The following is a 22966-nucleotide window of genomic DNA, read 5'->3' as shown; positions in this document are numbered from 1 at the left end:
ACAGTATATTATATGTATTGTTCATATTGCTATAAAACAATATATATTTATTAATAAATATATTAATAATTGTGCTTTATTAATTAATTACACAAGTAATAACTTTATAAATTTTAAATTATTTGATATTAAAAGTTTATGACAAATTTACAAACTTTTATTTCTTTTTAATTACAAGTTACTTGCAGCGTTAACTTTAAAATAAATTTAAAACAATACATTGTATGGATTATAATATAAAAATATAAAATTCAATTGCATAATACATTTATTTGATTTTTATAATACATATTAAGCTGATCAAATTCAATACTATAAATTGTGTAAATAACTTGTTAAGATTCTGTTATTCAGAATTTGTAAAAATTATTAGAATGAGTTTTATTATTAATAGAATTAATTATTTTAATTAAAGTTATATTTGATATACTTGTAAAAGAAAAATTTTTAAATAAAAAAAAATTCATGCAGTGGAAGAAGATGCTGTTTCTTGTGTTGCTGAAAGTAATTATAATGAAGTGTTTAGTTTAAATATAAGACTCAAATACATTTCTTTCAAATAATTTGATGTGAACCTTTATAGGAATATTCTAAAGCAGTGGCAATTGTTCTCATATCACCTTCTATACTTCTTGCCCAGTTTTCAACATCACCAATTTCTTTTAAAGCCCCAGAAAATGACTCGACCAAATGGAGCCAAGATTGCGTTTGTTTTGCAAAATTTGTTGCGCTAGTTTGTAATTGCTTAGCTTCTGCATCAAGTTTCTTTTGATTCAAATAAGCCTGTGCTACCCTATTATAATAATTGTTTACATCACAAAACTACAGCAGAATTAAAGTCATTAGAAACTTACCCAACGTTTAAATGATCTACTAAAGCTTGAGTTAAATTATTCGCAGATTGTATAGCTTCTTTACGTTTTTGTTCTATATAACAACAGTTTAAAAATATTAACACAAATTTAACTTAATTCAGATTCATATCTAAAAATTACCTTGCTTTTCTTTTCTAATAGCTTGCTTGTTTTGGTGATCTTTTACAATAGACGATAACATATTTAAATATTTTAACAAATCGAAGTTGCGGGAGTAGAGAAAATAAAAATACAAAGTAATATGTTTGAAGATTTTATTTACTGATTCTATTACATTACACTTCTAACCTCTAAGTTCGATATAATTGATCACAAAATAAATAGGGCGTTTTAACGGGTGTAGAGGGCACTCCATTCGATTTCTACGGTAGAGCAAAAATTTATTTTACCCTTTATGCATATATATATATATATATATATATATATATATATATATATATATATACACACACACACACACTACGTATGTATATATATATATGCGGACATATATATTTAATTCGGAAGAGTATTTAACCCTTGGAGTCATGTTATTTTAGTTTAGTTTAAATAAGCAAAAATTAATGTGGCAAACATTTCTTAATATTAAATTCTCTATTAAAAAAAAACCTGTTAAATTCATTTTAAATAAAGTTTTTTTAATTATAAAATTAAATATTAATATTTGGTGTTAGGGGTTTTATAAATTCATTTAAAAAAGAAAAATGATTCAAAGGGCTAAATAAAACTAATCGAATAGATTTCATTTTCTTCGACTTATCAATTAAAAGAAAAGGAAAACGTTTTTTTCAGACGATTAAACAAATGGACTTGACTGATCAACTGATGATACCAACTTATCTTTATATTATTTTCTGGAAAAATTCGCATAACGGATGATGTTTTTAATTTGAAAGTACAAACATTACATTGATTTGGGAATAATTTTTTAATAAAAAGAAGAAATTGATTGATAACCTTATTTATTAATAAGCTTTTCGAAATTGAAATTATTTATGAATCTCATAAATATTAATCTACGAATTTATGAAATTCAGATTAAATAAGTTTGCAATTTACAAATTTCAGCAAGCTCTTGATGATTCTGTCTTGAAATATTCTAAATGAAGATTTTAAGAAAAATATCTGTAATCAATAGACATATACTTTTTGCATTGGTTTTTTTTTTATTAGGAGTCAAAATTGAATTTCTAGGTAAGAGACAAAAGATAAATTTAACAAAAATATTTTGCAAAATTATGTATGTACTTTTTATTTAAATGCGAAATAAAATTAATTAAACTTTTTGTCGGCATTAATAGATTTTTAAATAGTTATTTAATAAAATTATATATTCAGATGAAATTTTATAAATTTATAAATTTGATATTACAATTTGGTATGCGTATTACAATACACATTTGAAATATTTTTATTTTAATATTTCAAAATGTTATTTTCGAAAATAGTGATATTAATGCAAATTATTTTTGTTAAAAATAATTTTACAGCCAAGAAATTCAATAGGCACAGAGTTGAATGGTCCATAAAACTTTATAAAATTATTAGATAATAGAAATCTATATATTAAGGATTATAAGGAAATTGAGGTGATTGGAATGGTGGAGGGATATTTTAGGTTTAATTAAATTCATTTTTGAAATTAACTGAAACTTTAGTAGAATTTAAAATTTAAGAGATTTGAAAATAAAAGCTAAAATATTTAATACGATTGTGTTAATTTATAGAGCACATGTGCTCATTTTCTACCCATTTGTATAAAAACAGACAAAATTAAAAATTCAAAACGAAAAAAAAAAGAAAAAAAATTAAATTTAAATTTTTGTTATTTAATCAACCATTCTAAAGTTCAGCAAATCCCTTATTTCATTGTATTCTTGATATCATATTGAAGCTTGAGGATCTTCAAAGACTTCGAAACTTGAATTTCTTTGTCGACCAGGAATAGAATCAATTCAGTATTGGAGTTGATCACGTCAAACCTTTGGGTGAATCTTCATCGATTCAAGTGTTAAGATCTTCATTAATCTCATCTTCAATTGTTTTCTTTCAAAAATCTTAATTTTCTTTCTGAGCGAGTGAAACTTGCAAACTTCCCTCTATCATCCAACACCTCTTGATTCAAAACCTTATAAACAAACTAACTTGTTAGAAAGCTTACATCTATTGATTTACGTTTATTTTTTTTTAATTTTTTTTTTATTTTGTTTGATATTATGAACATACTTTAGAGGTACTAATCTATTGTATTTTGTCATCAATGTACCAAGAAAGATATTTAAGTTGAATCCTATTTTTTTAATAAAGTGGTACAGTATTCACCATTCGCAAGAGAGTTGGAATATCGATAAGACCAATTCAAAATGAATAATCAGAAAAAAAGAAAAAAAATATACTGAAACAAGAAAGGCAGAAAAATTGGCCAACTATGTTCCAACCTTTACAGAGTTAATTAGCAGTATTACACACAATACCGACGAATTTAATCTTAGTGTCTAAACTCGATAATGCTTCTACTTTTATAAAAATGGAAATTTGACTTGTGAAAATAAGGATATTTTGTGTCCATTCTGACCTTTCTATTCCATGCAAAATATCTAAGTTTACACTAAGCATTTATAAGACTTTTAGCGTTATCGGGCCAACGTATAGTGCCAAACATCAAACGCATTACATAGGAAGGTGAGAATAGTGACAGAATGTGAAGTTTGTATTTTTATGACCCTGAGTGTACATAGATAGAAGAGAATGGGGTCGGGGTTGGGTCAAAGGGTCATGTCACACAAATGGCTCCCAACACCTGGCCTCTCGCATCAAACCCGTCTCACTTAATATCGACCTGAAATCCATTAAGCAACGAAAACAATAATTTTCTCATCCAGGTTATGGGGGAGTTGCGCTTACTAATTATTCGCATGTTTTTATTAGTTGTATTTTCTCTTGATGCTTTCACTCCTGCATTCTTATTACACACCCTTTCTTTCTCTCTCTCTCTCTCTCTCTCGCTCTCTGTCTCTCATTCTCTCTCTCTAGCAATCTTTCTCGACCTCTCTCTCTCTCTCTCTCTCTCTCACTTTCACTCCCTCTCTCTCAAACGATAAAATAAGTTCATACTAGGCAGTTTACAAAAATACGTTCCAGCCTGATAATAGTATATATATGACTATACATACTTAAAAAAAAAAAAAAAAATTATATTTATGAAACATTAAGGCATTAATAGTATATTCTTTCCAAAATTTCATTCAGCGAATTAAAATTATTATGAAATTATACACCCAACTGATTAAAAATGATTTCACTTTCTCCCTTACATCCATGCCGGTCCATGTCGATGTACACTGCCTGAATTGTATATCGAATCGCTATGCATGTAACGATCTGACTTACGTGGCGTATAGGAGCGTGATCTGGATCTTTCATAACGCGAGCGTCGCCGGTTAGAGTAGTAAGGACTTGGAGAACGACGGTAGCTTCCTCTGTTATTATAACTAAGCAGAAAAATTTTGGTAAAACGATTGAAATTCATAAAATACGACTATTAAAAAATTACAAATATTAAAAGAGAAATTGTTTGACGATTATTCTAACTAACGATTCATTATAATTATAGAGGCATTTAAGGCATGAATAAATATAAATATTTATATATTAATTAAAAATGAATTTTCTATGTGATTCTACGCTAATTTGAAGAGTCATTTAAATTATCTTGTGTTCTTTATGCAAATTACAACTTACTCTCTCCTCCTAGGTCCGTCCCAACCACCACCACCACTGCTACCACCGCCACCACGGCTATCGTACAAGTGAGTTGGTTTGCCAATGTAAATCCCTGGTGTTGGAGTATGTGCTCGTTCCGTAATGGAGTAGTCTACCCTAATTCGTCGTCCATCGATGTCCATTCCACTGCACTGTTCTTTAGCCACCTTTGCATCTTCCAAGGACTCAAAGTAAACAAAACAAAAACCTTTTGGACGTTTTGTCTAGAAAACAAATAATTTTCCATTACAATAACACAATGATTAATAATTTTTGTAGATTTTTTTCTAATTTGTCGCCCAAGGCCTTTAATGCATTGTTTATATCTCTAAAGCACACATTCTAAATCAAGGGCTAAATTAGTATACCCCTAATAAAAGTTCTTTTTCTACAGTTAAACTATTTACATAAATTGCAATTCTATTTTTTTTTTTTTAATATTATTAAACAAAAGTAACAAAAAAAATATAAAATGAAAAGAAAATCAAATAAGTTAATTTTTATAACGATTTTAATTAGTACAAAAATGTCATTTCAATAACAAAAACACAATTTGTACGTGTTTTTGCATGAAAAATAACGATTGAAATTATATAAAAAAATTAGGGGATAATTAGACTGTAGTAAGTTAACGTAATTAAAAAATTTATCGAAGTGATGAATTATCTATTATTATTTTTGCAAAACGTAATACCATTATACAAAGAAAAGATTAGTAATTTTATTAATTTTGTTAATTTTACAAAAACAGTAACAATTATTAAAAATAACAAATGATAAATTGCCCTTCACAATTATATACATAATTACTGTAACATGATAAAAAATAATTTTAATGAATAATAAATATAAATGTCAAATTAAATGTAATATCAATTATATATTAAAATAATATTATCATGATAAACATTATTATCCTTGTCAATTTTCATTTTTACATAAAAATAAATTTGATATAAATAAACATGTACTTTTTGCATTTTATTCAAATGAAATCATTATTATAGTCATCATCTTCATCATCACCATCGTCATTATATAAAGGTTGAAATACTGTTGCTTTACAATTAATAAAATAGAAAAATTAATAGATAATTTAATAAATATACAAATGTATTTTGAAATTTATTTAGGAAACTTAATTATACGCTGATTAAAATTGACTAAAATTCAATTAAAAACTTTAATTTATGCAAATTTAATAGTATTTCATACTAATAATGAATTGAGTTATTAGCTGATATGGACAGTTAAAGTCCTAGAAGTACAAACGAATATATAACTTTGCAACAAATTAAATGTTAAAATGCTTTAATTTATTAATTAGAAAAAGAAAATATAGTACTAATTATATATGTCCAATATAATTACAATGACTATATCACACATAGTTAAAAAATTCAATTCTTTTACAAAATCACATATAATATAACCTTAAACGTACACATCCACGCACAAGCCTATATATATATATATATATATATATATATATATATATATAAGTATTTAACATCATATAATTATAAATACATATGCCTATACATTTATTATTATGAATACGTTATTTTAGTACAATAGGCATACATTTATGAGTTTTAAGCTATCGTTAAAAATGTTTCAAGCTTATTAAGTAATTCTTAATTTTTAAAGACATCACTATTATTATATGATTAAAATAATATTTTTAATTTAGAATTTATAAGATTTATGTTTTATATTTATATTTAATTGTTAAACTTAAATATTTCTTTAACTGAATAAAAATGGATGTAATATTTTCCCGCTATAATTACATTTTTCATATATTTGTGATGACAATAAATGTCTATTTCACAATAACAATTTTTTTATAAATATCATATCAGCTAATATAAACTTGCGGCATTTGCAAATTATATATTTTTTATTAGAATGGTAAAATTTAAAACTGAAAAATATTTTATGAAATAAGTAAGATACCTAATTATTTTCTCTTCAAAACTTATTTATAAAAGTTCATAAATATACCTTTGCATCAATGACTACCACAACACGTTCTACTGGCCCATACTTGGAAAAGATATGATATAGTTGTTGTTCACTCGTACAAATAGATAAGCCAAAGACCCCTAAGCATCGACCAGGGCATGGATTATCTCTATTCCCGACGTGTCGTCTTCTTGAAGACATTGGACTTCTTGAGTGTGATCTGTACATGTTCCTATCTCTGGAATATCTTGATCTAGAGTAGGATCGAGATCTACTGCGTGATACACGTCCTCTATAAGGTGATCGACTACGACTTCTGCTGCCACCTCGACGACCCTCATATTTAGAACTACGATAGGATTTGCGACTTCTAGTGATTGAATGGCTGCGCGACCTTGAGTAATTTTTTATCACTCTATGTCCTTCTTTATGTTCTCGAAATTTGCTGGACTTTGAATGTGAGCGTGACTCTTGAATGTCATCATCCGTCCTTGAACGCCTCGGGCTTGGACTGCGACTGCCACTTCGCTTCTGTATGTAAGGTAGCAAAGGATGCTTGCAAAAGTACAAGAAAATCTATGTTGTAATATAACACCATGCTATGTTATCAACCATGCTTAGACAAATTTTATGAAGATTTATTAGGGCACATCATTTCCAAATAATTTAAAAAAAAAAAAAAAAAAAAAAAAAAAAAAAAAAAAAAAAACTCATTCTAACAGAAAATGGCATTTTTAATTCTTTAGATTAAATAATCTTTCAATGGCATTAATAGCATTTTAATTCAATGCTAGTGCAATAATTTCCATATAAATTTAACACGTTTTTATAATTTCTTGTACTGAGCACAACGCGAACATATAATAAAATTTGAAGAATTTAATGCTCTAATTTGTACGACAAAACAACGTAAAATCTACTAGAAACTAAGAGGAATAAATTTGAATAACTAAATGCAACGTTCACTAATTTGATCTAAATATATGAAAACTCTCAAAGAAATTATAAATATCTAACCGAAAGAAATTTAACGATAAACCGCAAGCTAGCAAAGAAAGTAGAATTATTAGATCGAAATGTTATAATCGTATTAAAACCTTTATCCTGTGGTGAAATCTATGCATGCTTTATCTGTCGGCCATGCGAAGTACGTACAAAACGCCTTCTTTATACTAAAACGTAAAACTGCAATAAAATTCTCACCTTGACGTCGTCCATATTTCAGGAGGAGCGATGAAGCCTTGTTCCTTGCTTTATCTCTTTAACCGTGTTTTATCAATGAAAATTTATATTTTCATGTCACGCCAGGAAGAAGAATAGTCAGACGTTGCACGTTTGTCGGAAAATCTCGAGAGCGTGAGAAATACGCAGTGGAGCGTCGTTTCCTTCTCTCTCTCTCTCGATGCTAGAGCTTCCGTCGGCTCTGTTTCACTCGTAATGGCGTACTTTAGACGAAGATAGCGCGACGAACGGCAGGGGCAAAGGCTTGTTTCGCCGCTTTTTCCGTCTCTGTTGTTTGCGCAGAAGCGGAAACTTCAACGATGTTCTAAACTTCCGGCGTTGTTAGGTGTTCGGTATCTGTGGCAGCGATGATCCGTGGTCGGTGACTCGCGTAACAGGCGCCAACGTTCAAAGTGTATCGACTCATCTCTTGTTTTGTTTGATCGATTATAGAAAGCTCTTTCACGTGCTTTTTTTTCGTTTGTATATGGATTTTGTTTTACGCTTGGCTCGCAGAAATACATCACGACTTTATTATAAATCGACGCAATTATAGATATTTATTCATATTGTAGATTAAAACTGTTGTCATTAAAATATTAACGTAGAATTAAACGTTCATAGGCTTTGTGAATAATTTCGTTTAATATAAACGCTGAGCGTGCATAATGACATAATGGCTTTATCAACTGCGGAATTATTCAAAGTGGAGTCTTGAAGTTATGTTAAATTAAAATTTAATGAAATTAGACGTCGTTTTATTAACTTTACACTCTTGCTCATTGTCTTATTGTTGTCACTTGCTAATAACGACGGTACAAGCTCGTAAAGTCCATGCCATACTTAATTGGGTAGGCCACGCAAATATGCGACTTGAGACTTGAGAAGAGTCGCGCGGGATTATTTAGTAGATTTGGCTGTGGTTGGCGCATGCGTGTATGTTGAAGGGCCAAATTCCACAAACCGCTGTTAAAAACTCACGTTTTGCGTATATTATTAACATGTAGCAGCGCAATAGTTCAAAGCTACTTATATTTACATGAGTAAAGAGGTGGCATCGCGATTTAAGTATCTTCTCTTTTGACAAAATAATACGATTTTATTAGTCGAACGCCTGAGCAATAATCCATTGGCATTGGCAGTTAAATATTATTAAATATAATGATAATTGGTAGCATCGATTTAATAGCTCATTCAATGTTAAGGCTTGCGCACCTGACACACGTCTGCTCTAATATTCGATATTCGTCGTCCTACCTAAGGACCTAACGAGGAGAAGTTAATTTAAATACGAAACAATGCTAACCGAGATTTAAAAAGTGTTGATTGACCTGTCGAGTAGTTCATGAGCCATCGATTTTGCACGCTTGTCACTGGAATTTGGGGTTTTACAATTGCACGTTAAATGAGTTTTATGAAATAATGGTAGGAATAATTATATTACAAGCTAATGTGGTGTACAAATTAAATTATAAAATACATAGTAATGTAAATTATATTAATAAAACGAATATAATCTAGTTTGTTTAGCAAATTCGAAGGTACATTGCGATAATTTTTCATTTATAACATATATATATATATATATATATATGTTATATATATATATACATACACAGGCATCCTGAATAGTAATAAATTTTTATGATACTTTAACATTTTCATCTGAGCATGTATTAATGGCCTGTGCACATAATAGACATCTGGGACTGTTGTCGTTTATTTTAAATTCTACAGAAATAATCTGTAATATATGAGTAAACACATATGTGCATATGACGCACATGTGCGCGCTTGTGCAAAGCGTGCGTGCATGGTTAAAAAATAAGTTGATACAGGATTAAGAAATGCTATAAGTGTATGCAAAAAGTGAATTCAGATGGGAAAGAATGTATAGAATGTCGAATAGATAATTTTGTGTGAACTTAAAAATAAATTTTTATTTACATTTAAACATTATTTAGAGCATCAAATGAATGGTTAGCACAGCTTGGTTCACAGAAGAGGATAATAGTGAAAACGACCGGTCAGGTGAAATTGCAAAACTATTGTCGAATTAATCGAAATAGCTTATTTAAATATAATAAAGAAACGAATTGGATATTATACATTTTTATAATTAATTCGCAGCCTCAATGTTGTATGTGTTATGGTTAAATACGATGTGTGTAAAAAGAACGGCCATTGCTTTACTAGTCTAATTGAGATATTTTTCTTAATTGTCGAACAAAATTATATTTTCAAGTCATCATTATGGATGTGAGGATTTTCAAAATTTTCATATTATTCTAGAAATAAAAATCTATTGATAAAAATTGATTAATAGATTTTTTACTTGATATATTCATTTTTCAAATTGAAATTTTTACTTTGATTAACTTTCATTTTTAGAATCCACTTTTGTCTATAATTAACTACCAAGAATAAAATAATTTAATGTATGTAGCCATCTTTTTCTTTTATACTTAATTCAATTAATAATAAAATTAATAATAAAATAACAACAGCTTGCTAGAGTAATTAGTTATGTATATAACTGTTTATATAACTATTCAAGGGGAAGAGGAAAGCTGCCTTGTAGTCACTGAACCTTGCACACACGAATGTATTAAACATTTTTCCAAAAAAATTAATTACTATTTATTCTGTTTTTTTTTCTTCATATATAGTAATATAAAAGTTTTTATGAAATATGGTATATATATATATATATATATATATATATATATATATATAAGTAAATCAAATACTATAGCTTGTAAAAGATTGTATTCCAATAACGTGGTTATTTATTTGGCTCCTTTAAGAAAAAATAATATTATATTTGTAAATTGCATTTTTGTCCTATATGATTTTTACATATTATTATAATTATGAAAATAATTATAATTTAATTTTTTTTTATATAATTTTGCTTTTTAAGATTTTTATTATTATATATAGAGGTAAACACTTTCTCATTATAGGATATATCACTAAAAATCTACTTTATTATAAACGTATTTTTGAAATGTCGTGGTGTAACAAAAAGTACATTCGTTGAGATTAATTTGCTTTTTCGGAATGCATCACGTATGCAAATGTTGATATTAAGATTATTTTATTGTTTAATATATTTCGTACATCGACGCTCGTAAAGTATGATGTAAATGCTTTTTAACCACCGTATGCCCAATGTCGAGCTTATGGAATCCTAGCCGATTCAGCCAATCAAATCCGGTAATTTCCCATCGAATTGTGTCCGACACAACACTTTTTACATAATTTTACGCCACATGGTTATTAACAAAAATAAAAAAAAAAAATCTAACACAACTTTCCAAGGGCAAAGAATCTTTATCTCAAGCGTAACATTGATTATTTTTTTTTCTGTAGTTTGAAAAGTTGCTTCGAGGCAATTTAATTTTCAACAGCATACAATAACGATAATAACCAAGGATACAGTTTATAATGAATAAAAAGAACTCGATTGTTATAATCTCAAAAGTTTCTACACGTCAACACATTGCGTAAGCGCAGGTCCAACTGCAATTTCCTTTAAGCTATATTACATCCGATAAATGAGAAAATCATCAAAGGTCATAAAAATTATCGCTAATTTATATGCTGGATTTGTAGAGCTGGACATACGAGTAAGAGCAACACGTGGATTGTTTTATTCTTAGCGAATTTGAAAGTTCGCCGACGGAATCGACTGGCGCGACGTACGCACGAACACGAACGTGCGCACATGCCCAAGCGCATTTAATATCTTGTTTTCGCGATTTGATAATTTCGCGCGATGTTTGACGAGGTCGGCTGGGGGATGGTCGTGGAGGGGGCCAGAAAGGGCGGCTCGACGAAGGGGTAAGATCGGGATGGGTGGTAGGGGCAGATGTAGAGGCGCGAGCCGACGGCGCACACGCATTACGCGCTAAAAGCGCTCATGTTTCATTATCGTAGAACAGAGGCGCGATCGTGGAGGGTTTAATTGATTTCGGGGTTTAAATTAATTTTGGCCAATCATTTTTTTTTCTTCCAACGGCCAACGGATCCAGCCTTTTATGAGACTCGAATCGATCGGAAAACAAGATTCGCTTTTCGTATTGAAAGGTTGGGCTTAGTAGGGTTTATTTTGGCCTCTGCTCAAAGTCGTTCAATTGAATAACATCGAGCTGTACTTTGGTCGGGCGACCGTTGAAGAAGATCTTTCAAACTGTTGATATCCTGCGACGAGCGTGAGTAAAGTTTTTTAATTGCTGAAAAATAAGCGTGACAGCAACAACAATAAGAGTGAGCTAGCGCGTGAGTAGCGACTGTACGGCTGCTCGTGTTAGTGTGTACACACTCGTGTCCGTGCATTGACATTTATCGGTAGTGAATCTTTAAAGTATCACCTGGACGGACGAACGGTCGATCGTGTGAATAAGTGAGTGAGAGCGAGAGATAATCGCTCATAGAAATTGAATAACATTGTCGTTTCGTATCTGTCTCACGGCTAAAAACTATAAGATTAATGTCAATGAGCAAAGGTGCGATACAGGCAATCGCGTATATAAAGCGTTGAACATTTTATGACAATCGAATGTCAGATTCTACTTGAACAATTATATTGTATAAAGTTTGTAAAGTGACTATTTAATATAAACTATAAAAATGGCCGACTATATCTGAACCGGCTTCTTCGATAAACGATAGCGAAATAAATATTGCTGTCTTCACATCACATTTTTATTAATTTTTTATCATGTCAAGTATTGGTTGACATTTGCTTTTAGGTAATAGATCAAGTAAAATGAACTAAAACAAATAGCTGCTAGATACTTTTGTGAATAAAATTCTAATGAACTGCCAGTTTCATCATTGATACATTTTATAATTGTCAACATCAGTGGTAACGATGAGTATATTTATTATATAATACCCTAAATTTTAATAATTAATCATAATCGATAGAATTTAAACTACATTTAATAATAATTCATTGAGTGTTTCATAGCATTCGATTCTATATTTTTAAAGAAATTTGATAATATTTGTTATAATTATGTATTGAGTTATATTGCTATGTGCATTCTATGAATAATTTCAAATTAGAAAGTTAAAATTATGTTTTTTACAATTAAATAATAGATGGGTTTATTTATAATTCCACAGCTTATATAAACTTTTTAAAAAGTGGATTTAATAATTTTAGGGAAATAGGATGGAAGATTTTAGACAAGTTGAATCTACTATAATGGTACGATGATTTATTTATTATAAAAAATATTTACTTATTACTATTATTATTATTATTATTATTATTATTATTATTATTATTATTATTATTATTATTGTTATTATTATTATTGAAATCCTTAAATAGGATGAAGGAATCAACGAACTTCTACAAGTTGGGAAAAAAATTATGGTTAGTAATGTTGTTCCAAATCAAACTAATGGTGTTCGTCGTAGAAAAGCAAAAGTTACAATGCATACCTTGATATCAGAAACATTGCCTCTTGATGTAGCTGCTAGATTAGAAATGAAAGCCTTACCAAATAAGACACCCGTATCTATTTTACAAGAATTATTATCTCGCAGGGGTACAACACCCACTTATGAGCTTGTTCAAATTGAAGGTGCCATTCATGAACCAACATTTTGTTATCGTGTCACTGTTGCTGATGTTGTTGGTGCGTAGTCAAATTATTTAATTTATATTATGTAATTAGCAACATTAATTTTCTTTTACCATACAGTCTAATTTAAAATATTTGTCTGTATAGAAATTTGCATGTAGTATGTTTCGAGTAAAAAATAAAACGTCTATTCATATAGCATTAGTATAATTTATCCAGATATATGAAATACAATTTTTATATTCCTTTGAATTGATATATATATATCAATAATAATCTATTTTAATATTCGCATTATTGAAATTTTGTATATGTTAAAAATTTACTAAAAATGGAAGTGTTATTTAAAAATCTATCAAAAAGTTATGTTCATAGAATATTCATAATCCTTCCGATTATAAGCCTTCGAATTGTAATAATTCCAATTGTTTTAGCTATGGGAACTGGAAAGTCTAAGAAAGAAGCAAAACACAATGCTGCTAAGTCTGTGCTCGATAAGTTAATTGCAGTAAACAATGAAAATACAGAGGCTCCAGTACAAAACAGTACTCCTGAGTAAGTGTTTATCTGTGTATTGTATTATTTGTAAACTTGCAGAGCTTAATAGAGTATTAATATATATTTGTGTGAAGTGAAAATTTGTCTTTAAGCTCACCAAATATACAAGATCTTCAAAACAGCTATAGCGAAGAAAAAGTCGTGAGCAATCCAATTGGCTCATTACAAGAATTATGCATGTCTTACCATTGGCCACCTCCAAAGTATTCAATGGAAGATGAGGAAGGTCTTCCGCATGAAAGGCAATATACAATTGTGTGTTCTATTCTAAAACATCGTCAGTTTGGACAAGGGAAAAGCAAGAAATTAGCAAAGAGACAAGCTGCTCATAAAATGTGGCAGTCTTTACAAGAAAATAATGTAGATGAAGACGAGGTAAAATATTTGTTTTTAAAGTAAATTAATTACTTTTCAAGTAAATTACAATGAAAAAGTAAACTTTTATTATTATTAAGGAAATAAAATATTTTTATTAGGTTAAAGAATAGTATCAGTATCTATTTTAATTTGAATATGGTTGTAATCAATTTTAAATTATAAATTATTAGAAATATTTTAAAATATGGGTTGTAAATTTAAATTTAAGTTGTTACAATTGAATATAAGTGGAAGTATTTCTTTGACCATATAAAGTGGAAGTATTTCTATGATCTGTTGGTATTAAAAAAGAAATATATTAATTTGAGCTTTCGAGAATCTATAGAAGGCATTTTCGATTAATTAATTTTATTTAACATTTTTTTATTATTTTGACAGCTGAATCACATATTAATCATTTACGCTTCATTGTTACAAATTATACTATATTTGTATATATTTATATTTATTATACTTATCATTATGTTACAATAATTAAAAATTTTCACTCTTGTGTCAATGCTCTGTTATAGGTTGCACCAAAAAATACCAATGTCAGCCCTCATTATGCGAATTTAAAAGACAGTAAAATTGCAACATTGACTACGACACACGGTATTAAAGTCTCACAGTTTCATAAGAATTTGAAATCTGCTACCGGTGATAAACTCTTTGAGCTTCAAGTGAGTATTTTTTATATATAGTTAAATATAACTATTAAAAAAACGCTAATTTACACTGAATTATTGATAATCAATTGCACAAGTAAAATAATAATCTGTTTCAGAATACTTGTTTAAATGATGGAGATGTTAATTTAGTACAATTCTTACAAGATATTGCTTCAGAACAGCAATTTGAAGTAACTTATGTAGACATTGAAGAAAAGTCTATTAGTGGTAAGGAAAGTGAGATTTAGTTAAAAATATCTATACCATGTAATAAATTATTTCCATTTAACATCTTTAATAATCTATAATATAACATCATCTTTTTCTGTTAATACTATATTAACATTCATGTCATTTTCATTAGTTGGAATGTTTTCATGTATTTGTTCATTGAATGATAAAGCTATCAAATATGGCATTTGTTTTCCATCGAGTACAATTGATTTGATATATTTATCATAGTACCCCTTACCATGGCCCAATCTTTTTCCATCTCTTGTAAAAGCTAATCCAGGTAAAATAATTAAGTCTAGTCCACCTGAAACAATCAATCAAATATTTATTGAAACTATATATTCAATAATCGTTCCTATCATGCTATTTATTTACTTGCTTGTTTCAAATGCTTTTTCTCTAATTTCCTGAGAATCAGGTTGTTTAATGTTCCATTTTGTTAATGGTAATTTATTGTAATCTTCCATTGAATATATTTTCATCATATTCATTGTTTCTTTTTGATAGCATGGAACAAAGGCATCTTTTTTTTTTGAAAATATATCTTTTAAAATAGGTATTGTGTCAACTTCATTGGGTGTGCTTAAATATAAGGCGATTTTTTTACTTTCATTATACTGTGGTAATGATACTAACTGAAAAATTAATTTAGATAACTAAATTCATACATTTGTATATAATACAATTATTCAATTAAAATACTTTATATCCATATAAATTTATAATATATTAAGTCCCATAAATTGAAAATTTATATTTAGGTACAAAAATGCAACTGAACTATAATAATTCCAAATTAATTAGTTCTTTTTTTGCTTTTACTAATTTATTAATATTATCTTAAAATATGTTTATCAAATATTTTGAAGAATATACAAGTGCTCATGATCTCATAATTTCAAGTTAAACAATTTAAGTTTCAAGCATGATTGTTTTCAAAATGTATATATTTATTTTTGCCAAAAATATCAATTTTTTTATTATTTAAAATTTGTTTAGAATTAATTATAAATTATTTTGTTACATCATCATTACTTTTATTCTCTTTTATTTTCTTCATATTTCACTTGCTTTTAGCTAGGTAAGATATTTATTTTCCTTATAGAAGTTAAGTAGGAAATATATTTTCTATAAATATACTAATTTTATATTAATTAATAACAATGAAGTATTATTCGATTATTAATATTATAATTTTATTTCAAATTACGTATATGTATAAATTATTATATTTATATATAGAAAAATTATTATATGGAATGTTTAAACTACAGAGCTATTTATACTACGCTATAAAAATATTTAAAATACTTTACCGTTCAATATAAATATATGTCTTCTGATTTATAAATGTATACATATATTTAAGTGAAATAAAATATATAATATTTAGTATATAATACCTACACAATCCAATTTACAGTGTATAATATTTATAAATAATATACAGTGTAATTGTTTGTGTAGATTCTTTTTCAATACAATATTTTGGAAAATAGCGAAATATTGAAATTTTATATTATACTTATATTTTATTTCAATAAACTATTATAAAAAAAACTTTATATTACATTATAATAGTTTATTGTAATGCAACTGATAAATATCAATTACTGATAAAAATTGATGATTAATTGTATACTTATAATCAAATATTAAAAAATAATTATGTAAAAGGTTTATTTAAGAAATACGTGAATAAGAAACATTTAAGATTAATTTAATGCAGTATTTTAACATCTTTATATTTTTTTGTTATATTAAAAGAGATTTAATTAAATATATCCATACTTATTTATATAATTATTTATGAAGTTGCATAGAGTTAGACATGATTTAAGAATTACATCGTAATTATATAACTACATCCAGAAAGTATAAAAGTTATATAAAATATATATCACCTTATTAAATATAATTTCAGATTGTAACTTTTTTTTGTTATTATCTAAGTCGTTTAAAACATTTAGCATTTTTTTTCGTAAAGTAATTTTTGCAGATTTTATAGTTGACATTATAGTGATTAACCTCAAAATACTAATAGAAATTATTTACAGTAAAATACACATTATAATATAGAATATGTAAAATGTCTAAATTACGATGATAATTTCATGTTCAAATATAAATTTATTTTTAAACAGACTTTTAAATGGGGGGAAATTTAGCTAATATATAACTGTAATTACAGCTATTATCAACATAGGACAGTTATTTACAAATAATAAGAATTGATCGGAGGTTTAAATTCAAATTAAATTTAACAGAAAAAAATATTTCTATTATTTTCATTTTCAGTAACAAATTAATGGGCGAAGTTACTTTTAAAAATTGTGTAATATATCGAGTAAGATGTATGAATTTAATAAGTAATTTAACAGACAAAATTTATGTAATATTTTTAATTTCTTGGCGATAAATATTTTGTAAGTAATTTTTATGGTTAGATATAAATAAGGCATTATGATTCGTTATTGGCGTATATATATATATATATATATATAAAATTTAATATACAATATATTTTTTTTAAACGTAATTTTTAACGCATAAAAAATATGTCAATAAAATGTTTAATCTATTTGCATTTTAAAGAGTATTAAATGTTTAGCGACATTTAGCATTATAATTGAAACTAATTTTACAATTAATTTGTAATCGATTATAACAATACTAATAATAATAATACTAATAATAATAATAATAATGATGATGATGATAATAATAATAATGATAATAATAATAATAATAATAATAATAATAATGATAATGATAATGATAATGATAATGATAATGATAATGATAATGATAATGATAATGATAATGATAATGATAATGATAATGATAATGATAATGATAATGATAATGATAATGATAATGATAATGATAATAACAACAACAATAATTATGAATAATAAAAATTTAGAAAAATAATTTATTGACAGATAATTTTGAATAAGTTGATGAAAATAATATTTATTCGATAACATTATTCTTTCAACGAAATATTTTTATGATTTTTAGGAAAATACCAATGTCTTGTTCAATTATCTACGCTTCCGGTTGCTGTGTGTTATGGCTCAGATGTGTCAAGTAAAGATGCTCAAGCTGCGGCTGCTCAAAACGCTCTTGAGTATTTGAAAATCATGACTAAGAAGTGAGCCAGCGCTTTACTCCTGCCATTCGTCACCAGAAATTGTATATCCAATATATTGTCTAAAATTAAAGTGAACAATACTCGTGATAAACTCATTGTTAGTGATGATAAAGTTTTAAACTCGAAAGTTAAATTTGACCGTAAAATCGAGTCAGAGGTGACTGGAAGAAAGAAAAGTGTTAAGGCGCATACTCGAACGACAAATTCCACTGATTTTAAAAATGTGATTTTGAATTCTGTTAATTCACCCATAAATAGTGGCATAATATCGTTAGGTAATAATAAGAATAAAAAAAATATTACTGCCAATATTGAAGATAATAATCCTAGTGATAAAAACTCTAAATCAAATATTATGAGATTTAGTAACACCAGAAGTGCAAATTGTTCGGTCACTATTCCGTCCAATGATCAACAGACTAAAAAAATTGTGACGGACTTAGATTTCAAATTCAAAAATTATCAGGAAGAATATAACAAAACTAATTCTATCTATCATCAGTACTATAAACCAAAGTCAATTGGAAATTTAACTCCCAGTTTATCAAATGATTTAGTGTCTATGCTTCACCGAGAGAACAGTCAAAAGGTTACAGCGCAGTATTCTCTTGACGAACATAATAGTGACACAAGTAGCAGTAATAATAAGGTCTATGTGGCTGTGCCCAAAATCCAAAATCAACAAAATTTTCTGCCTAAAATGGCACCTATTAATTTTCCTCCACTTCGTGCACCACAAAGTATCGTAAATATCCGACACCCATTTGTTACAGAGTCCAGAATGAAACATAATATCAGTGGCAGTAATAATAGCTTAAAATCAAAATCGACAATGAATACGTTGATACAGTCAAATATGAAGGAATTGGAGCCTGGAAGACAAACTTATCATAACTTCGGTACTTCTTCCCTCAACATCACAACAAATATATCGCCTTATCGAAGACCAGATTCGTTTCCTCAACCCACATTAGCTTCTTTGCTGTTTCCAGATAGCGGCCAATTTTCTCAATCTGCCTCATCATATTCGACGAATCAACTAAACCAATTTCAGGCATACGATCACACCAACTACCACACAAGCACGCCCGTTATGCCACATTTTTCTGATAATTCCTTATCCTTTCCACAATACGACAGTACAACCTTTGCCCAACCCAATCATTATTCGGCCGCTGATTTGACTAACAATCAGTTTCAATATCAAACAGCACCCTTAAGCCAAATACAGGATTCGCCTCTTTTTATTCAGAGCCTTCAGGGTCCAATTACCATGACTGATCAATACGCTAGCCAGGGTTACGCTAGAACGTTTAGGGCAGAATTAATTCACAGGTTGCCACGACCTCCAAGATATAATAAATAAAACGAAAAATCTCGAGGTGATTTGATAATCAAATTACCTTTCAAGGCGATTACCTATCGTTTTATTACTTTCTGTTTGCATTTTTTATTGAAATTTTATTGAAAAAGTGAAACCTTTCTAATTCTCGTTCAATTATTTCAATATTTGCATTAATAAAATTAACCAATTGAATTAATAAATTCCTTATTGATTAGGTTGGATAATACTTAATTATTACATTGAGTTTTATGATTAGTTAATTTATTTCTAACATACAACAGTAGCATAATCTTATTCATTCAGCATAATTTAAAAGTTAAATTTTCTAGGATACAAGTTAATTTCCATGAAATGATTCATTCGCTATCTTTCAAAAAAGTATAAGAAATATACGTATTATTACAAAAAATTATTAAGTGCAATACCCCAGTAAGGCTTTCAATAAATTTATTAAAAAAACAAAAAAAAAAAAACAAAAAAAAAACAAAAAAAAAAAGAATTGAATTCAGAGAAAGTTATTTCCATTTTAGATCGATAACGACATAACTTTCACGTAGCGGATTAAAAATTTGAGCGACAGAATTGTATTAATGTTCTTTTACATTACCTAATTGAGAAGTAATTGATGGGCGATGAATAGCAGGATCGTTTTAAAGCTAAATATTTTCATGCCGTTGTACATAGATTTTTTATCTTCCGCGAATTTGAAGAGAAATAAAAAGAATCATAATGAACTGAAGCATTAAATTGTAAATACGCATTAATGTAAATGTCGATATAATCGATTTCCAACGGTTTATATAAATTATTGAATAGGATGAGATGATATTTTGCAGAACTCTAGATGAATCTTTACTAAGTGTATGTAATACAATATTATTTATTTTTTTTGTAATTATTATATGATTATATTTCTTAAATTAGTTCGTTTTCGAAAATAATCAAACGATTAATATATTAAGAGAAAATATTTTTACGGATAAATTTATAAGCAATTTACAAACTATAATTTGCCAAAAAGTTGTGGTTTGTTTAATAAATACTTAATATATAATACGAAATAATTAAATTCATATATCTTCACACTGTAAAAATATAATTCAAAAAGAAAAAAAGTATTGTAAGTATCTTAATAAGTGTAAAGCTTACGTTAATATAAATTAAATTGATCTCTTATTTAGAATTTTGTTTATTTTTATTCGTAAATTATAAATTTTTGTAGAATAAATTGAAGCAAAACAACAAATAACATAATTATTAGTATTTAGTTTGCTAAATTCATGGTTGCAAGAAACACCGAGCTATATTATAACGTTTTAAAAAGTTTAAAATTCTTGTAGATAAATATAAAATATGTGTAAAATTAATTTAATCAAAGTTAATTTTTACTAATTTACAAATTAACTGTAATGTTTAAAATTGCTTAATGATATGATATTTGTAGATAAATTTATTTTCCACAATATTGAATACTTTTATTATTCTAGTAATTTTTCTTACACATAAATACCAAGATATAATGTATAAAAAGTAATTAACAAAGGACAACAATTTATTCAAGATATCAATAAGTATATTGTGAAATAAAGTAATACGCAAATTCTTCTAGCAACGGTAATACGTAAATTCATATTATAACAGTAATACGTAATAAAGTAAGGCAAGTTAAAAGCTCGATTTTCAATTAAGTTTTTTTTTTCTTTTTTCTTTTTTAATAATAAGTAATAACTGTGATAATATAGTTGATAAATGCTAGTTTTCTTGCGGGAGTATATAGTAAGGAACAATAATAAAGGGCGCAAACATATATGACTAGCGAAATGGAAAAATGATAATATTAATAAGCAATCTTACAATAATGCACATTTTTCCTTTAGTATGATAGCATATATATTTATAAGTATAATAAATAATATAAGATTGTTATTAGTAAAAATTTTTCTTATTAAGAATGTATTATATAGCCCAGTGTATTAAGCTACTAATGTGTATTCGAATTTTTTACAAGAGCCAGTATTCATATGCATCGAAATAAGAAAAAGTAGCCCAATGAATGCCAAAATAAAATAATAAATATATTAAACAAATTATTAGAATATTTAAGGGGATTGCAGTGGCAAATTTGGTGAGAGTTTTTGCCTAGATTCTAATTTCTACGATTTGTATAATTGTAATCCTAATTGTTAATAATTTTGTGTTCAATAATTGTTTAAAATAAATTAAGATTAATTAATGGCAAATTAGAGACAATGAAAGTTTATTTATTATGCTATTTATGATGAGATTTTGAATATTTAATATAAAGCTGAGATGCTGTAAAAATTTATGAGTGTAAATATGAACAAAAAATTTAATTACGCAGAGGTTTGTTTGGACTATTTATTTGCATAGTATAGTATTTGAGGAAAATATAATATAAATTATACTTATAAAATCCAATAATTTGTCACTAAAAGAAATTAGTATCATTAAATCTTAATTTAAGAAAAAACAAAATTGTTCTTACTCCAATATAATGCAGTGGTGTATTTTTATTTTCGATAAATTTTTTTGTAGACGGTTTTTGAACGTGAAATTTATTGCTAAAATTGGGACTGATTGAAATAAAGGAACGAATATTAATTTTATATAGAAATATTCACAAGAGCATAATACAGTCAGTGCATTCGCGTTACCGGCAATCTTCCACGAAGATCGCCGAGTGTTTTTCATATTTTTTAAGAAAAAAGGTGGGTAATATACGAATAAGGAAATATTATATATATAAGCGAACTCGCTATTTAATTATGTAATTATATTAACGAAACTACGTAAGATTTTGAACAAATACATTTAAGGGGCCGGGGAGGGTGGCACGGAAGATGAAGATGAATTGCAAATGAAAATGACATTTATTCTTTTCATCGATAATAGCGGAATTAAATTTTTATTTTATAGTTTGATTATTATAAATCAAACTGTATACTTCAATGTTTTCACTTTTTATTCATGATCGGCGTGTAGATATCAACTTTAAATCAATATCCTTAAAAACATTCAATTTAATACATTATATGAAAATATTTTTTAGTTTACGAGTAATTTCATTACGTCTTATGTTGTTTTCCATATTTTTACTGATTTTGAAACCACAAATCTCAAAAATTAGATAACGAAAATGATTTTGGAAAAACTATTTTTTCAAATAATCTGCAGGAAATATTAACTTGTTAAAA

General features: G+C 27.3%; 4 protein-coding genes across 7 annotated transcripts; 1 reads left to right on the top strand and 3 right to left on the bottom strand.

The window, feature by feature from the left end:
* Positions 1–421: 421 nt before the first annotated feature.
* Blos1 (biogenesis of lysosome-related organelles complex 1 subunit 1) lies at positions 422–1116 on the bottom strand. The gene is made up of 4 exons (XM_011502358.1): positions 996–1116; positions 855–927; positions 576–793; positions 422–498 (listed from the first exon to the last, which is right to left on the bottom strand). The coding sequence occupies exons 1-4, from the start codon at positions 1054–1056 to the stop codon at positions 464–466; spliced, it is 387 nt and encodes a 128-aa protein (XP_011500660.1). The 5' UTR covers positions 1057–1116; the 3' UTR covers positions 422–463.
* Positions 1117–1190: 74 nt separating this feature from the next.
* Positions 1191–8284, bottom strand: tra2 (transformer 2). 4 transcript variants are annotated; one of them, XM_011502353.1, is made up of 5 exons: positions 7809–8284; positions 6645–7160; positions 4617–4861; positions 4266–4366; positions 1191–1237 (listed from the first exon to the last, which is right to left on the bottom strand). In XM_011502353.1, exons 1-5 carry the CDS (start codon positions 7821–7823, stop codon positions 1206–1208), a joined length of 909 nt encoding a protein of 302 aa, XP_011500655.1. In that variant the 5' UTR covers positions 7824–8284; the 3' UTR covers positions 1191–1205. The 4 variants fall into 4 exon arrangements, with proteins under 4 accessions (XP_011500655.1, XP_011500659.1, XP_011500657.1 ...); XM_011502357.1 differs by having other exon boundaries at positions 6645–7136; positions 7809–8282; XM_011502355.1 differs by lacking the exon at positions 1191–1237 and adding an exon at positions 2692–3003 and having other exon boundaries at positions 7809–8283.
* Positions 8285–13178: 4894 nt separating this feature from the next.
* Positions 13179–18410, top strand: LOC105364440 (interferon-inducible double-stranded RNA-dependent protein kinase activator A homolog). The gene is made up of 6 exons (XM_011502352.1): positions 13179–13483; positions 13864–13984; positions 14110–14362; positions 14878–15027; positions 15132–15243; positions 18274–18410. Exons 1-6 carry the CDS (start codon positions 13216–13218, stop codon positions 18408–18410), a joined length of 1041 nt encoding a protein of 346 aa, XP_011500654.1. The 5' UTR covers positions 13179–13215.
* Mthfs (methenyltetrahydrofolate synthetase) lies at positions 15318–17264 on the bottom strand. Its single transcript, XM_011502567.1, has 3 exons — positions 17154–17264; positions 15629–15884; positions 15318–15553 (listed from the first exon to the last, which is right to left on the bottom strand). The coding sequence occupies exons 1-3, from the start codon at positions 17262–17264 to the stop codon at positions 15318–15320; spliced, it is 603 nt and encodes a 200-aa protein (XP_011500869.1).
* Positions 18411–22966: the final 4556 nt, after the last annotated feature.

Source organism: Ceratosolen solmsi, unplaced genomic scaffold (genome assembly GCF_000503995.2).
Source record: "Ceratosolen solmsi marchali unplaced genomic scaffold, CerSol_1.0 scaffold39, whole genome shotgun sequence".
NCBI classification, from domain to species: Eukaryota; Metazoa; Arthropoda; class Insecta; order Hymenoptera; family Agaonidae; genus Ceratosolen; species Ceratosolen solmsi.
The sequence above is the reverse complement of the archived record's forward strand: the minus strand, read 5'-3'. Positions and strand labels throughout refer to the sequence as shown.

What these genes read in the sequence shown, in the direction of transcription:
- Blos1 (XM_011502358.1), bottom strand. Translation starts at nt 1,056, where the DNA reads ATGTTATCGTCTATTGTAAAAGATCACCAAAACAAGCAAGCTATTAGA. An exon ending in TATTAGAAAAGAAAAGCAAG is followed by an intron (nt 928 to 995) that starts GTAATTTTTAGA and finishes GTTGTTATATAG; the next exon opens with AACAAAAACGTAAAGAAGCT. An exon ending in TTTAGAATATTCCTATAAAG is followed by an intron (nt 499 to 575) that starts GTTCACATCAAA and finishes AATTACTTTCAG; the next exon opens with CAACACAAGAAACAGCATCT.
- tra2 (XM_011502353.1), bottom strand. An exon ending in TGGTAGTCATTGATGCAAAG is followed by an intron (nt 4,862 to 6,644) that starts GTATATTTATGA and finishes TTTGTTTTCTAG; the next exon opens with ACAAAACGTCCAAAAGGTTT. An exon ending in GACGGACCTAGGAGGAGAGA is followed by an intron (nt 4,367 to 4,616) that starts GTAAGTTGTAAT and finishes TTTTCTGCTTAG; the next exon opens with TTATAATAACAGAGGAAGCT.
- LOC105364440 (XM_011502352.1), top strand. Translation starts at nt 13,216, where the DNA reads ATGGTTAGTAATGTTGTTCCAAATCAAACTAATGGTGTTCGTCGTAGA. An exon ending in ATAATGTAGATGAAGACGAG is followed by an intron (nt 14,363 to 14,877) that starts GTAAAATATTTG and finishes GCTCTGTTATAG; the next exon opens with GTTGCACCAAAAAATACCAA. An exon ending in TGAAGAAAAGTCTATTAGTG is followed by an intron (nt 15,244 to 18,273) that starts GTAAGGAAAGTG and finishes TATGATTTTTAG; the next exon opens with GAAAATACCAATGTCTTGTT.
- Mthfs (XM_011502567.1), bottom strand. Translation starts at nt 17,264, where the DNA reads ATGTCAACTATAAAATCTGCAAAAATTACTTTACGAAAAAAAATGCTA. An exon ending in CTGAAATTATATTTAATAAG is followed by an intron (nt 15,885 to 17,153) that starts GTGATATATATT and finishes TTAATTTTTCAG; the next exon opens with TTAGTATCATTACCACAGTA. An exon ending in AGAAAAAGCATTTGAAACAA is followed by an intron (nt 15,554 to 15,628) that starts GCAAGTAAATAA and finishes TGATTGTTTCAG; the next exon opens with GTGGACTAGACTTAATTATT.